Source organism: Oncorhynchus tshawytscha, linkage group LG19 (genome assembly GCF_018296145.1).
Source record: "Oncorhynchus tshawytscha isolate Ot180627B linkage group LG19, Otsh_v2.0, whole genome shotgun sequence".
Classification (NCBI taxonomy): domain Eukaryota; kingdom Metazoa; phylum Chordata; class Actinopteri; order Salmoniformes; family Salmonidae; genus Oncorhynchus; species Oncorhynchus tshawytscha.
Window position 1 is genome coordinate 59,361,581 of NC_056447.1, and position 14,116 is coordinate 59,375,696.

Sequence of the window (14,116 nt, forward strand, 5' to 3'; positions counted from 1 at the left end):
GCATTGTTGACCGCATACCTCCTGGCCCTCTCACTTCGGGGCCCAGCTGGGGTCTTTCCTCTTCATCCAGAGCCACTGACTGCTGCCTTCTGCCGCCTCCGATACAGCTTTGATTGCCGAACGCTGGCTCTGGCCCTTAATTCCCAGGTCTCTAAGCAGTCTGGTTGTAGATGTTGCCACAAAACCTCTGCAGCCCACCTCCACTGGTCGGACTTCTGTGTTCCAGCCATGATGCCGTGCTTCGGCAGCTAGATCAGCATAGCGCAGATGTTTTCGCTCATAAGCCTCATCTACTGAGTCCTCCCAGGGTACTGTGAGCTCAATGATGAAGACCTTATTGAACGAACGGGACCAGAGCACCATGTCAGGTCTTAGGGTGGTGGTTGCGATCTCCGGAGGAAACACAAGTTGCCGGCCAATGTCAGCTAGCATTTTCCAGTCGCGGGCCAAGCACAGCTGGTCTCGCTCTAATGGTGTAGAGCCGCTCTTCGGTGGTTTAGCCCCTTCGCGGACAAAGTTTGTCAGTAAGGAGTGTGATGCTGCTGTGGGTGGTAGGGAGTTGGTGGCAGCTCGCTTGACCTCCAGGGCGGACGCAAGGTTTTTAAGGACTTGGTTGTGACGCCAAGTGTAGCGTCCTTGGGTGAGGCTTGTTTTACACCCTTTGAGAATGTGCCTGAGGTTGGCTGGCATGGAACAGAGGGTGTTGGTGTTGGAAGGACGTCATATGTTGCTCTGATGGAAAAGCTCAACCGCCTCGCTTCCATGGCCCACAGATCCTTCCAGCTGATCTTCCTCTTCTCCACACTGTCCCATTGAGTCCACTGTCCCTGTTTGGCAAGAGAGACTGCCTTGGCCCACCTTGCAGCCTCCTCCTGATGGCGTACTTCCTGCACTACCATCTTCCGCCGCTCGGGTGCAGTGGCCTTACTCCAAGCAGCACGGCTAGTTAGCCCAAGGCCTCCTCTCCCTTGCTGAACATGACCCACAATGTCAGCATGTCTGAGGGCTGCTGTTGCCTCCTGGACTGCTTTTCCTGGCCTCCATTTTCGCCCAGTTGCCAAGGTCGGTGCGTTGTTGCTCACCACTGGGTCTCGAGATTCATTCAGTGTCATCTGGAGCCTGGTTTTTGCACACTTGAATTCCTCTGTTAGACTGGTGAGGGGCAGCTTGAGGACACCATCTCCATAGAGGCCTATGGTGGTAAGGCATCGTGGAACTCCAAGCCACTTCTTTAAGTAGCTTGTGACTCCTCTTTCCATCTTCTCCACTGTTGAGATTGGAACCTCATACAGTGCTAAGGGCCACAAAACCCGGGGTAGGAGACCAAACTGCAGACACCAGGCCTTTAACTTTCCAGGTAGCTGGGTGTTGTCGATGGACTGTAGGCTACTACTGATGTCTTTGCACAGCTGTTGCACCTGGTCTTTGTCCTTCAGGCTTGCATCATACCACCTTCCAAGGCTTTTTACCGGCTGCTCAGACACTGTTGGGATTTGGTAATCTCCGATGAAGAATTTCAGGTCAGAGAGTACTCCCTTCACAATCGAGATGCTGCGTGACTTGGATGGTTTAATCTTCATACGGGCCCAGCTGATGTTCTCCTCGAGTTTTCTGAGCAGTCTCCTGGTGCATGGGACAGTGGTGGTCAATGTTGTAATGTCGTCCATGTAGGCTCTGAGTGGAGGGAGGCGTAAACCAGAGTCGACTCGCTGTCCACCAGCAACCCATTTTGAGGATCTGATGATAACCTCCATTGCCATTGTGAATGCCAATGGAGAAATGGTACATCCCGCCATTATACCTACATTCAGGCACTGCCATGTGGTGGTGAACTCTGAGGTGGTGAAGCAGAACTGCAGATCCTGGAAGTACGACTTCACCAGGTTTGTGATGGTGTCCGGTATGTGGAAAAATCTGAAGGCAGACCACAGGAGTTCATGGGGCACAGAACCAAATGCATTGGCGAGGTCGAGGAAGACTACATGGAGGTCCCTTTTCTCCACCTTGGCCATTTGGATCTGGTGCCAGATCATGCTGGAATGTTCCAAGCAGCCAGAGAACCCTGATATTCCTGCCTTCTGTACAGATGTATCGACGTACGCATTCCTCTGCAGGTACTCGGCCATCCTCTGGGCAATGACCCTAAAGAAGATTTTACCCTCGACATTCAGTAAGGAGATTGGGCGGAATTGGCTGATATTCACTGCATCCTTCTCCTTAGGGATCAGGACCCCGCCTGCCCTACGCCACACTTTGGGTATTATCTTCTTCTGCCAAGCTGTTCTCATAAGCCTCCAGAGGAACCTCAGGACGTCTGGTGCGTTCTTATACACTTTGTACGGGACTCCATTTGGCCCCGGGGCTGATGCTGTTCTTGCCCGTCGAACTGTGTTTTCCACCTCTTTCCATGTCGGAGGGCTGGTCTCAATATGATGTTCCGGGGGTTCAATGGGTGGGATATCTGATGGGATGGCCAGATGTTCATGTCGCTTTGAGTCAAAGTTTGTTGTTCTCAGGTGCTCCTCTAGGTCTTTCTTTGTTGTTTTTAGAGCTCCACTTTTTTCCTTTGTGAAGAGACTTTTAAGGAACTTGAAGGGATCTTTATAGAATCGAGTTCTAGTTTGCTCTTTCTTCCTTCTGCGTTTCCGTAGGTTCTCTGCTCTACGGAGGGATGCCAACCGGGTTTTGATGTCAGCCTGAAGTGCCTCTATGCCCTCCTTTTCCACTTCCGAGGCCATCTTCCACTGTTTCTTAAGCTGCTGCCTTTCTTGAACGAGGCACTTGATTTCTTGTTGCCTCCTGGAAACTGGTGGGGTTGGAACCTTTCTCCCGCCTTTTGCCTCTTCCACTCCAAATCTTTCTGTCCCGTACTCATAGATGATGTCCCCCATCCTCTCCAACTTCTTCTCCACTGTGCCTCGAAGTTTCTCAAAGGTCAAGGTAAGGTCAGTATTCACTGTTTCCCACAACTTCTTGTCACTGGCGCCAGGCCACTTCACATACGGTCTGTGCCCTGGCAGTCTCCTCTCGACTGCAGGTCTGGGAGGCTGGGTGAGTTCCACTCCTGTTGTTGGTTCCACCTCAGTTGTTACTTCGGTGCTTGAGTTTACGTCCTCCATGACAGTGGTACTGATGCACTGCAAACTATGGTTTACGTCCAGTTGCTGTGCTTCATTCGACTGATTTGATTGCTTTCGCAGAAAGTAATCAATGCGAGTTCTCTGTCTCTCTTTACCCAAACACCCCTTCTTCCCCTGGTGGATCCTCAACCCATGGTGTGATGTAACTTTCCTCCAACCACAGACACATACCTGCATCTGTTTGTGGCCCACTGTTGCAGCAGAACTTGTGACAGTTGCTGTGGTGTTCTCTTGTGCTGTGCTCTCATTACTCGTAGTCGTTTCCAGTCCAGTCGTTACCATGTTGTCAGCCGATGAGTCTTCTTCCGCCCCCGCTCTCGCAGACTCTAGGGGTATTCTCGTATGTTGACTTTCTGTAGCTAAAGCGGGTGTTTCCAACATACTGCGAAGCATGGGAAACTACAGAAATGGGAAGCTACTGTCCCAGTGGGGTCTATTCCCTCCGGTCAGCCGTCTCTCCGTGCCGCCACAAGGACTTTCCCCTGTTGTCAGCTGATCTTTCTCAGCAGTCACTGGACAAGTCCAGATATTCAGATTCCAAGAACACAGGATGAGATGTTACTATCCTTTGTGCAAGCACTTCCAAGAGTTAATGAACAGTGAGCGTGGTGAAATTTGGGGAGCGCATCATCAGTAGTGTACCTTTGGTTCCTAGGGTGTTTCGGCCTTTCACACTATCCACCCTCCCCAAAGGCGGCCAGCGACAGGGTGATCAATCCTACACTTGCGTCCCATTCCCAATTAGTCACAGGAGTTGCCTTGTTGTTGATAGCCAACATCCCTGCAGTATTACTTAAGCACCTTGTTCCAAGCAGAAGGCATGTTTTGTAATATTGTTATTCTGTACAGGCTTTCTTTTTACTCTGTTATTTATGTTAGTATTGTGGAGTAACTACAACTTTGTTGATCCATCCTCAGTTTTCTCCTGTCACAGCCATTAAACTCTGTTACTGTTTTAAAGTCACCATTGGCCTCATGATGAAATCCCTGGGCAGTTTCCTTCCTCTACGGCAACTGAGTTAGGAAGGACACCTGTATCTTTGTAGTGACTGGGTGTATTGATACACCATCCAAAGTGTATTTAATAACTTCACCATGCTAAAAGGGATATTCAGCATCTGTACCCTTCTTTGCAAGGCATTGGTTGAATCTGTGGTTGAAATTCACTACTCAATTGAGTTACCTTACATGTAATTGTATGTGTGGGGTACTGAGATGGGGTAGTCATTTAAAAATCATGTTAAACACTATTATTGAACACAGAATGAGTCCAAAAAACTTGTGATTTGTTAAGCACATTTTTACTCTTGAATTTATGTAGGCTTGCAAAAGGGTTGAATATCAGCTTTTCATTTTTTATTAATTTAGAAAATGTTCTACAAACAAAATTCCATTTTGAAATTATGGAGTATTGTGTGTAGATCAGTGACACAACATCTCAATGTAATACATTTTTATTTCAGGCTGTAACACAACAAAATGTGGAAAAGGTTAAGGGGTGTGAATAGTTTCTGAAGGCACAGTATATTAGCATACTCACCGTATATTTTGAAGGCGTATATGGCCTTGAGCTCCCTGGGGGCTGTCTCACTGAGGACAGAGAACATATCCACAAAGTCGTTGAAGCTCAGGTTCCCTGCTCCGTCCTCAGAGAAGGACTCCACGATCCTGTTCCTGAACGGGTTCTCCTACAGGACATACAGTGAGAGGGGGAGACAAGGCAAGGCTGTCATTACTCATACATCACTGTCTATGAAGGCTATCGTCAGTATGTCACTGATACAATAAGGGTTTTATTCTACAAGAAACAGAGAGAGACAAGAGGACAAGGCTAACATCACTGATAGAAGACAGTGAGCCAGTGGTCAGACAATTACTTATTTACTATGTGTGAATGGAATTTAATGTGGAAAGCAAATAAGTGTCATATCTATTTATTATGATTAAACAAAGCCTGTGTGTCTATGTATGCTGATTATTCAACAATATGCGGGTCAGCAACCACAGCTAATGAAGTCACTGAAGCCCTTAAAACTTCTTCGGGATCGGTATCCCTTCCACGAGACGGTTGAGCTAACGTAGGCTAATGCAATTAGCATGAGGTTGTAAGTAACAAGATCATTTCCCAGGACATAGACATATCTGATATTGGCAGAAAGCTTAAATACCACGAGGACAAGGCTATTGTTTGAGGAGAGTGCACAAATTTGAACATGAAAAGTTATTTAAAAACTAATTAGGCACATTTGGACAGTCTTGATACAACATTTTGAACAGAAATGCAATGGTTCATTGGATCAGTCTAAAACTTTGCACATACAGGGATGTCATCTAGTGGCCAAAATCTAAATTGCACCTGGGCTGGAATAATACATTATGGCCTTTCTCTTGCATTTCAAGGATGATGGTACAAAAAAAATACAAAAGAATGGTTGGATTTTTCTTTGTATTATCTTCTACTACATTCCTTTCACATTTCCATAAACTTCAAAGTGTTTCATTTGAAATGGTACCAAGAATATGCATATCCTTGCTTCAGGTCCTGAGCTACAGGCAGTTAGATTTGGGTATGTCATTTTAAGCGAAAATTGAAAAAGGGGCTAATCCTTAACAAGGAGTTGCAGTCAGTTTTGGAAGGTGTGGCCAGCAATAAACTGGTCCTGAACATCTCTAAAACTAAGAACATTGTATTTGGTACAAGTTGTTCCCTAAGTTCTAGACCTCAGCTGAATCTGGTAATGAATGGTGTGGCTCTTGAACAAGTTGAGGAGACTAAATTACTTGGCTTTACCTTAGATTGTAAACTGTCCCGGTCAAAACATATACTGTACGTAGACACACAGGCTTTATTCAGAACAAGTGGCAGATCATTAGTAAAGCTTGAAAAAAGAAAGAGGGGCCTAGACAGCTGCCCTGGGGAATTCCTGATTCTACCTGGATTATGTTGGAGAGGCTTCCTTTAAAGAACAACATCTGTGTTCTGTTAGACAGAACACATTATAGCAGGGGGTGTAAAGCCATAACACATACGTTTCCAGACTATGATCGATAAATACAAAAGCTGCACTGACGTCTAACAGACAGCCCCCACAATCATTTTATCATCAATTTCTGTCAGCCAATAATCAGTCATTTGTTTAAGTACCATACATGTTGAATGCCCTTCCCTATAAAAAAGTGCCAAAAATCTGCCTGTTAAGCCTCCCCCCTACGAAAATTCTGTTAAAAATCACGCAACATTTTGGCGTCCTGCTACTCAGGCCAGGAATATAGTATATGCATATGATTAGTATGTGTGGATAGAAAACACTCGGACGTTTCCAAAACTGTTTAAATCACGGCTGTGACTATAACAGAACGTCTGTTTCATCGAAAAGCGCAGGAAAATCTGATCACTGGAGATGGAAAAAAATATCCATGCGCCACTTCAACCCATTGTTAAAGGTGAACCGTATTAAATGAGGCCGAGGTTGCAGTACCTACAGCTTCCACAGGATGTATAGAGTCTTCTCATTTGATTCTGATTTGATTCTTGGTAGATCCGACCAAAGGGAACCGATTCCCTCCGACCACCAACTTGATGCATTGTCTCTGTGTTTTTCCGGACATTTTTTCCACACGACCAGCTATCGAATTTACATCGCCTCCTGATGATTTTTATAGCTTATTAACGTGTAGTAATACCTAAAGTTGCATTAGAAAGGTATTTCGAAGTGTTTTGTGAAAGTTTATCGTCGACTTTTTAACTTTTAAAAAATGACGTTACGTTATGAAACGCTATTTTTCCGTTTATCACACAGTCTTCATAGATCGATATCTAGGCTATATATGGACCGATTTAATCCAAAAAAAGACCCAGTATTGATTATGGGACATCAAGGTGTGCCAAGAAAGAAGATGGTCAAAGGTAATGAATGTTTTATATTTTATTGTGCGGTTTGTGTAGCGCCGACTATGCTAATTCTTTTGTTTACATCCCCTACGGGTCTTTTGGGGTGTTGCATGCTATCAGATAATAGCTTCTCATGCTTTCGCCGAAAAGCATTTTAAAAATCTGACTCGGTGGCTAGATTCACAACGAGTGTAGCTTTATTTCAATACCAAGCATGTGTATTTTAATGAACGTTTGCGTTTTAACTAATACTATTAGCGTTTAGCGTAGCGCATTTGCATTTCCAGAGCTCTAGTTGGGACATCTGCGTCTCAAGTAGGATCAAGAGGTTAATGTGAGAGAGCATTGTATCTGGTCAAGCACACTTGTTCCCCAAAATTTACTAAGGGTTGGTAACTGGCTGATTGGTCAGCTATTTGAGCCAGTAAAGGGGGCTTTACTATTCTTAGGTAGCTGAATTACTTAAGCTTCCCTCCAAGCCTGAGGGCACACACTTTCCAGTGTGTGTTGATTACCAGTGTGATTAGTAGTGTTTGTTGATTACCAGTGTGTGTTGATTAGAGTGTGTTGATTACTAGTGTGTGTTGATTATCAGTGTGTGTTGATTACCAGTGTGTTGATTACCAGTGTGTGTTGATTACCAGTGTGTGTTGATTAGAGTGTGTTGATTACCAGTGTGTGTTGATTACCAGTGTGTGTTGATTACCAGTGTGTGTTGATTACCAGTGTGTGTTGATTAGAGTGTGTTGATTACTAGTGTGTGTTGATTATCAGTGTGTGTGATTGTGTGTTGATTTGATTACCAGTGTGTTGATTACCAGTGTGTGTTGATTAGAGTGTGTTGATTACCAGTGTGTTGATTACCAGTGTGTGTTGATTACCAGTGTTGTGTGTGTTGATTACCAGTGTGTGTTGATTACCAGTGTGTGTTGATTAGAGTGTGTTGATTACCAGTGTGTTGATTACCAGTGTGTGTTGATTAGAGATTACCAGTGTTGATTACCAGTGTGTGTTGATTACTAGTGTGTGTTGATTACCAGTGTGATTACTAGTGTGTGTTGATTACCCGTGTGTGTTGATTACCAGTGTGTGTTGACTACCAGTGTGTGTTGATTGATTGATTACTAGTGTGTGTTGATTACCAGTGTGATTACAGTGTGGGTTGATTACTAGTGTGTGTTGATTACTAGTGTGTGTTGATTACCAGTGTGATTACAGTGTGTGTTGATTACCCGTGTGTGTTGATTAGAGTGTGTTGATTACTAGTGTGTGTTGATTACCCGTGTGTGTTGATTAGAGTGTGTTGATTACCAGTGTGTGTTGACTACCAGTGTGTGTTGATTAGAGTGTTGATTACTAGTGTGTGTTGATTACCAGTGTGATTACAGTGTGTGTTGATTACTAGTGTGTGTTGATTACCAGTGTGATTACAGTGTGGGTTGATTACTAGTGTGTGTTGATTACTAGTGTGTGTTGGTTACCAGTGTGATTACTAGTGTGATTACCAGTGTGATTACCAGTCTGATTACCAGTGTTGATTACCAGTGTGTGTTGATTACTAGTGTGTGTTGATTACCAGTGTGATTACAGTGTGTATTGATTACTAGTGTGTGTTGATTACCAGTCTGATTACCAGTGTGATTGCAGTGTGTGTTGATTACTAGTGTGTGTTGATTACCAGTGTGATTACAGTGTGTATTGTTTACTAGTGTGTGCTGATTACCAGTCTGATTACCAGTGTGATTACAGTGTGTGTTGATTACCAGTGTGATTACAGTGTGTGCTGATGACTAGTGTGTGTTCATTCCCAGTGTGATTACAGTGTGTGTTGATTACTAGTGTGTGTTGATTACCAGTGTGATTACTAGTGTGATTACCAGTGTGTGTTGATTACCAGTCTGATTACCAGTGATAATTACAAGTGTGTGTTGATTACCAGTCTGATTACCAGTGTTGATTACCAGTGTGCGTTGATTACTAGTGTGATTACCAGTGTGATTACCCATGTCTGTTGATTACCAGTGTTGATTACCAGTGTGTGTTGATTACTAGTGTGTGTTGATTACTAGTGTGTGTTGATTACTAGTGTGTTGATTACTAGTGTGTGTTGTTTACCAGTTCGATTACCAGTGTTGATTACCAGTGTGTGTTGATTACCAGTCTGATTACTAGTGTGATTACCAATGTGTGTTGATTACCAGGGTTGGTTGAGTACCAGTTTGTGTTGATTACTAGTGTGATTACCAGTTTGTGTTGATTCCCAGTGTGATTACTAGTGTGATTACCAGTGTGTGTTGATTACCAGTGTGATTACTAGTGTTACCTACATTTAGTTCCGGCATGCTGACTATAAGAGCTAAGGGTATTGTAACATCAGGCTCGTTGGTGTAGTCCATGGGTACTAGGTGTGGAGCCAGCTCATGGTATCGCCCATGTAACCTAGAACACAAGACAATAACGACTATTAGTAGTGGTATCAACACATTGGCTTTCACTTCTTTCATTCCTACAATATATTGGATGTAAGAAAACAAACAATGTTACTGAATAAAGATACTGGATGAGATGAAGCATGCTGTTAACATGGGGATGTGTAGGAGCTGAAAACATGCTGTTAACATGGGGATGTGTAGGAGCTGAAAACATGCTGTTAACATGGGGATGTGTAGGATCTGAAAACATGCTGTTAACATGGGGATGTATAGCAGCTTTTTGCTTTAACATGGGGATTTCTTAGGAGCTGTAAGGTCATCTTGTTTTAACATGGGGATGTGGAGCTGAAAACATACTGTTAATATGGAGATGTGTAACTGAAAACATGCTGTTAACATGGGGATGTGTAGGAGCTGAAAACATGCTGTTAACATGGGGATGTGGAGCTGAAAACATGCTGTTAACATGGAGATGTGTAGGAGCTGAAAACATGCTGTTCACATGGGGATGTGTAGGAGCTGAAAACATGCTGTTAACATGGGGATGTGGAGCTGAAAACATGCTGTTAACATGGAGATGTGTAGGAGCTGAAAACATGCTGTTAACATGGGGATTCTAGGAGCTGAAAACATGCTGTTAACATGGGGATGTGGAGCTGAAAACATGCTGTTAACATGGAGATGTGTAGGAGCTGAAAACATGCTGTTAACATGGGGATGTGTAGGAGCTGAAAACATGCTGTTAACATGGAGATGTGGAGCTGAAAACATGCTGTTAACATGGGGATGTGTAGGAGCTGAAAACATGCTGTTAACATGGAGATGTGGAGCTGAAAACATGCTGTTAACATGGGGATGTGTAGGAGCTGAAAACATGCTGTTAACATGGGGATTTAGGAGCTGAAAACATGCTGTTAACATGGAGATTCTGTAGGATCTAAAACATGCTGTTAACATGGGGACACATGATGGAGCTGAAAACATGCTTTAACATGGGGATCTGCAAGCTGAAAACATGCTGTTAACATGGAGATGTGGAGCTGAAAACATGCTGTTAACATGGGGATGTTTAGGAGCTGAAAACATGCTGTTAACATGGAGATGTCCTAGGATCTGAAAACATGCTGTTAACATGGGCAACCAGGAGCTGAAAACATGCTGTTAACATGGGGATGTGTAGGAGCTGAAAACATGCTTTAACATGGAGATGTGGAGCTGAAAACATGCTGTTAACATGGGGATGTGTAGGAGCTGAAAACATGCTGTTAACATGGGGACAGACAGAAGCTGAAAACATGCTGTTAACATGGAGATGTAGGATCTGAAAACATGCTGTTAACATGGGGATGTGTACAGCTGAAAACATGCTGTTAACATGGGGATGGTAGGAGCTGAAAACATGCTGTTAACATGGGGATGTGGAGCTGAAAACATGCTGTTAACATGGGGATGTGGAGCTGAAAACATGCTGTTAACATGGGGATGTGTAGGAGCTGAAAACATGCTGTTAACAGGGGATTGATGGAGCAAACATGCTGTTAACATGGGGATGTGGAGCTGAAAACATGCTTTTAACATGGGGATGTGGAGCTGAAAACATGCTGTTAACATGGAGATGTGTAGGAGCTGAAAACATGCTGTTAACATGGGGATCAAAGGAGCTGAAAACATGCTGTTAACATGGGGATGTGGAGCTGAAAACATGCTGTTAACATGGAGATGTGCAGGAGCTGAAAACATGCTGTTAACATGGGGATGTGTAGGAGCTGAAAACATGCTGTTAACATGGGGATGTCTGAAAACATGCTGTTAACATGGAGATTTAGGAGCTGAAAACATGCTGTTAACATGGGGATGTGTAGGAGCTGAAAACATGCTGTTAACATGGGGATGTGTAGGAGCTGAAAACATGCTGTTAACATGGGGATGTGTAGGAGCTGAAAACATGCTGTTAACATGGAGATGTGGAGCTGAAAACATGCTGTTAACATGGGGATGTGCAGACCAGCTGAAAACATGCTGTTAACATGGGGATATTGTCAGGAGCTGAAAACATGCTGTTAACATGGAGATGTGTAGGATCTGAAAACCATGCTGTTAACATGGGGATGTGTAGGAGCTGAAAACATGCTGTTAACATGGGGATGTGTAGGAGCTGAAAACATGCTGTTAACATGGAGATGTGGAGCTGAAAACATGCTGTTAACATGGGGACCCACTCCAGGAGCTGAAAACATGCTGTTAACATGGAGACTGTAGGATCTGAAAACATGCTGTTAACATGGGGAATGTAGGAGCTGAAAACATGCTGTTAACATGGGGATGTGTAGGAGCTGAAAACATGCTGTTAACATGGAGATGTGGAGCTGAAAACATGCTGTTAACATGGGGATGTGTAGGAGCTGAAAACATGCTGTTAACATGGGGATGTGTAGGAGCTGAAAACATGCTGTTAACATGGAGATGGTAGGATCTGAAAACATGCTGTTAACATGGGGATGTGTAGGAGCTGAAAACATGCTGTTAACATGGGGATGTGTAGGAGCTGAAAACATGCTGTTAACATGGGGATGTGGAGCTGAAAACATGCTGTTAACATGGGGATGTGGAGCTGAAAACATGCTGTTAACATGGGGATGTGTAGGAGCTGAAAACATGCTGTTAACATGGGGATGTGTAGGAGCTGAAAACATGCTGTTAACATGGGGATGTGTAGGAGCTGAAAACATGCTGTTAACATGGAGATGTGTAGGAGCTGAAAACATGCTGTTAACATGGAGATGTGTAGGAGCTGAAAACATGCTGTTAACATGGGGATGATTGTAGGAGCTGAAAACATGCTGTTAACATGGGGATGTGGAGCTGAAAACATGCTGTTAACATGGAGATGTGTAGGAGCTGAAAACATGCTGTTAACATGGGGATCAGTAGGAGCTGAAAACATGCTGTTAACATGGGGATGTGTAGGAGCTGAAAACATGCTGTTAACATGGGGATGGAGGAGCTGAAAACATGCTGTTAACATGGAGATGTGGAGCTGAAAACATGCTGTTAACATGGGGATGTGTAGGAGCTGAAAACATGCTGTTAACATGGGGATGGTAGGAGCTGAAAACATGCTGTTAACATGGAGATGTGTAGGATCTGAAAACATGCTGTTAACATGGGGATGTGTAGGAGCTGAACATGCTGTTAACATGGGGATGTGTAGGAGCTGAAAACATGCTGTTAACATGGAGATGTGGCCTGAAAACATGCTGTTAACATGGGGATGTGTAGGAGCTGAAAACATGCTGTTAACATGGAGATGTGTAGGATCTGAAAACATGCTGTTAACATGGGGATGTGTAAACAGCTGAAAACATGCTGTTAACATGGGGGTGTGTAGGAGCTGAAAACATGCTGTTAACATGGAGATGTGGAGCTGAAAACATGCTGTTAACATGGGGATGTGAGCTGAAAACATGCTGTTAACATGGGGATGTGTAGGAGCTGAAAACATGCTGTTAACATGGAGATGTTAGGATCTGAAAACATGCTGTTAACATGGGGATGTGTAGGAGCTGAAAACATGCTGTTAACATGGGGATGTGTAGGAGCTGAAAACATGCTGTTAACATGGGGATGTGGAGCTGAAAACATGCTGTTAACATGGGGATGTGGAGCTGAAAACATGCTAACATGGGGATGTGTAGGAGCTGAAAACATGCTGTTAACATGGGGATGTGGAGCTGAAAACATGCTGTTAACATGGGGATGTGTAGGAGCTGAAAACATGCTGTTAACATGGAGATGTGTAGTAGCTGAAAACATGCTGTTAACATGGGGATGTGGAGTTTTTGAAAACATGCTGTTAACATGGAGATGTGTAGGAGCTGAAAACATGCTGTTAACATGGGGATGTGGAGCTGAAAACATGCTGTTAACATGGGGATGTGAGGAGCTGAAAACATGCTGTTAATTTGGTGATGTGTAGGAGCTGAAACATGCTGTTAACATGGAGATGTGGAGCTGAAAACATGCTGTTAACATGGAGATGTAGGAGCTGAAAACATGCTGTTAACATGATGTGTAGGAGCTGAAAACATGCTGTTAACATGGAGATGTGGAGCTGAAAACATGCTGTTAACATGGGGATGTGTAGGAGCTGAAAACATGCTGTTAACATGGGGATGTGTAATAGCTGAAAACATGTGGTTTACATGCCAGCAGCACACCACCCTGCATCCCACTGCTGACATATCTCTGAAGTTAAGCAGGGTTTGTCCTGGATGGGAGACCAGATGCTGCTGGATGTGGTGTTGGAGGAGAAGGAGGCACTCTTTCATCTGGTCTAAAATAATATCCCAGGGCAGTGATTGTGTTTAAGCAGGGTTGGTTAACTCCTGTAGGTTGCTGTCTTCCAGATGGAATTTAAACAGGTGTTCGGACTCTCTGTGTTCACTGAAGTCATTAACCGTGGTGTCCTGGCTAAATTCCGAATCTACAATCATGGCCTTCATACGATCATGGCAACCTAATCATCCCCAGCTTCCAATTGGCTCATTCATCCACCTCCTCTCCCCTTCAACTATTCCCCAGGTCATTCCTGTAAATGAGAATGCGTTCTCAGTCAACTTACCTGGTAAAATTTGGGTAAAAACTATATTTAC

At 43.9% G+C, this 14,116-nt stretch overlaps 1 protein-coding gene across 1 annotated transcript in view; it reads right to left on the reverse strand.

Moving 5' to 3' along the window:
• Nucleotides 1-14,116, reverse strand: part of cib2 (calcium and integrin binding family member 2) — a 46,535-nt gene that overhangs the window by 4,922 nt on the left and 27,497 nt on the right. Inside the window, exons 3-4 of the mRNA XM_024380195.2 lie at nt 9,360-9,471; nt 4,681-4,828 (exon numbers count right to left, since the gene is read on the reverse strand). Of these exons, the coding sequence (XP_024235963.1) occupies nt 4,681-4,828; nt 9,360-9,471 (260 nt within the window). The remainder of the gene's footprint in view (nt 1-4,680; nt 4,829-9,359; nt 9,472-14,116) is intronic.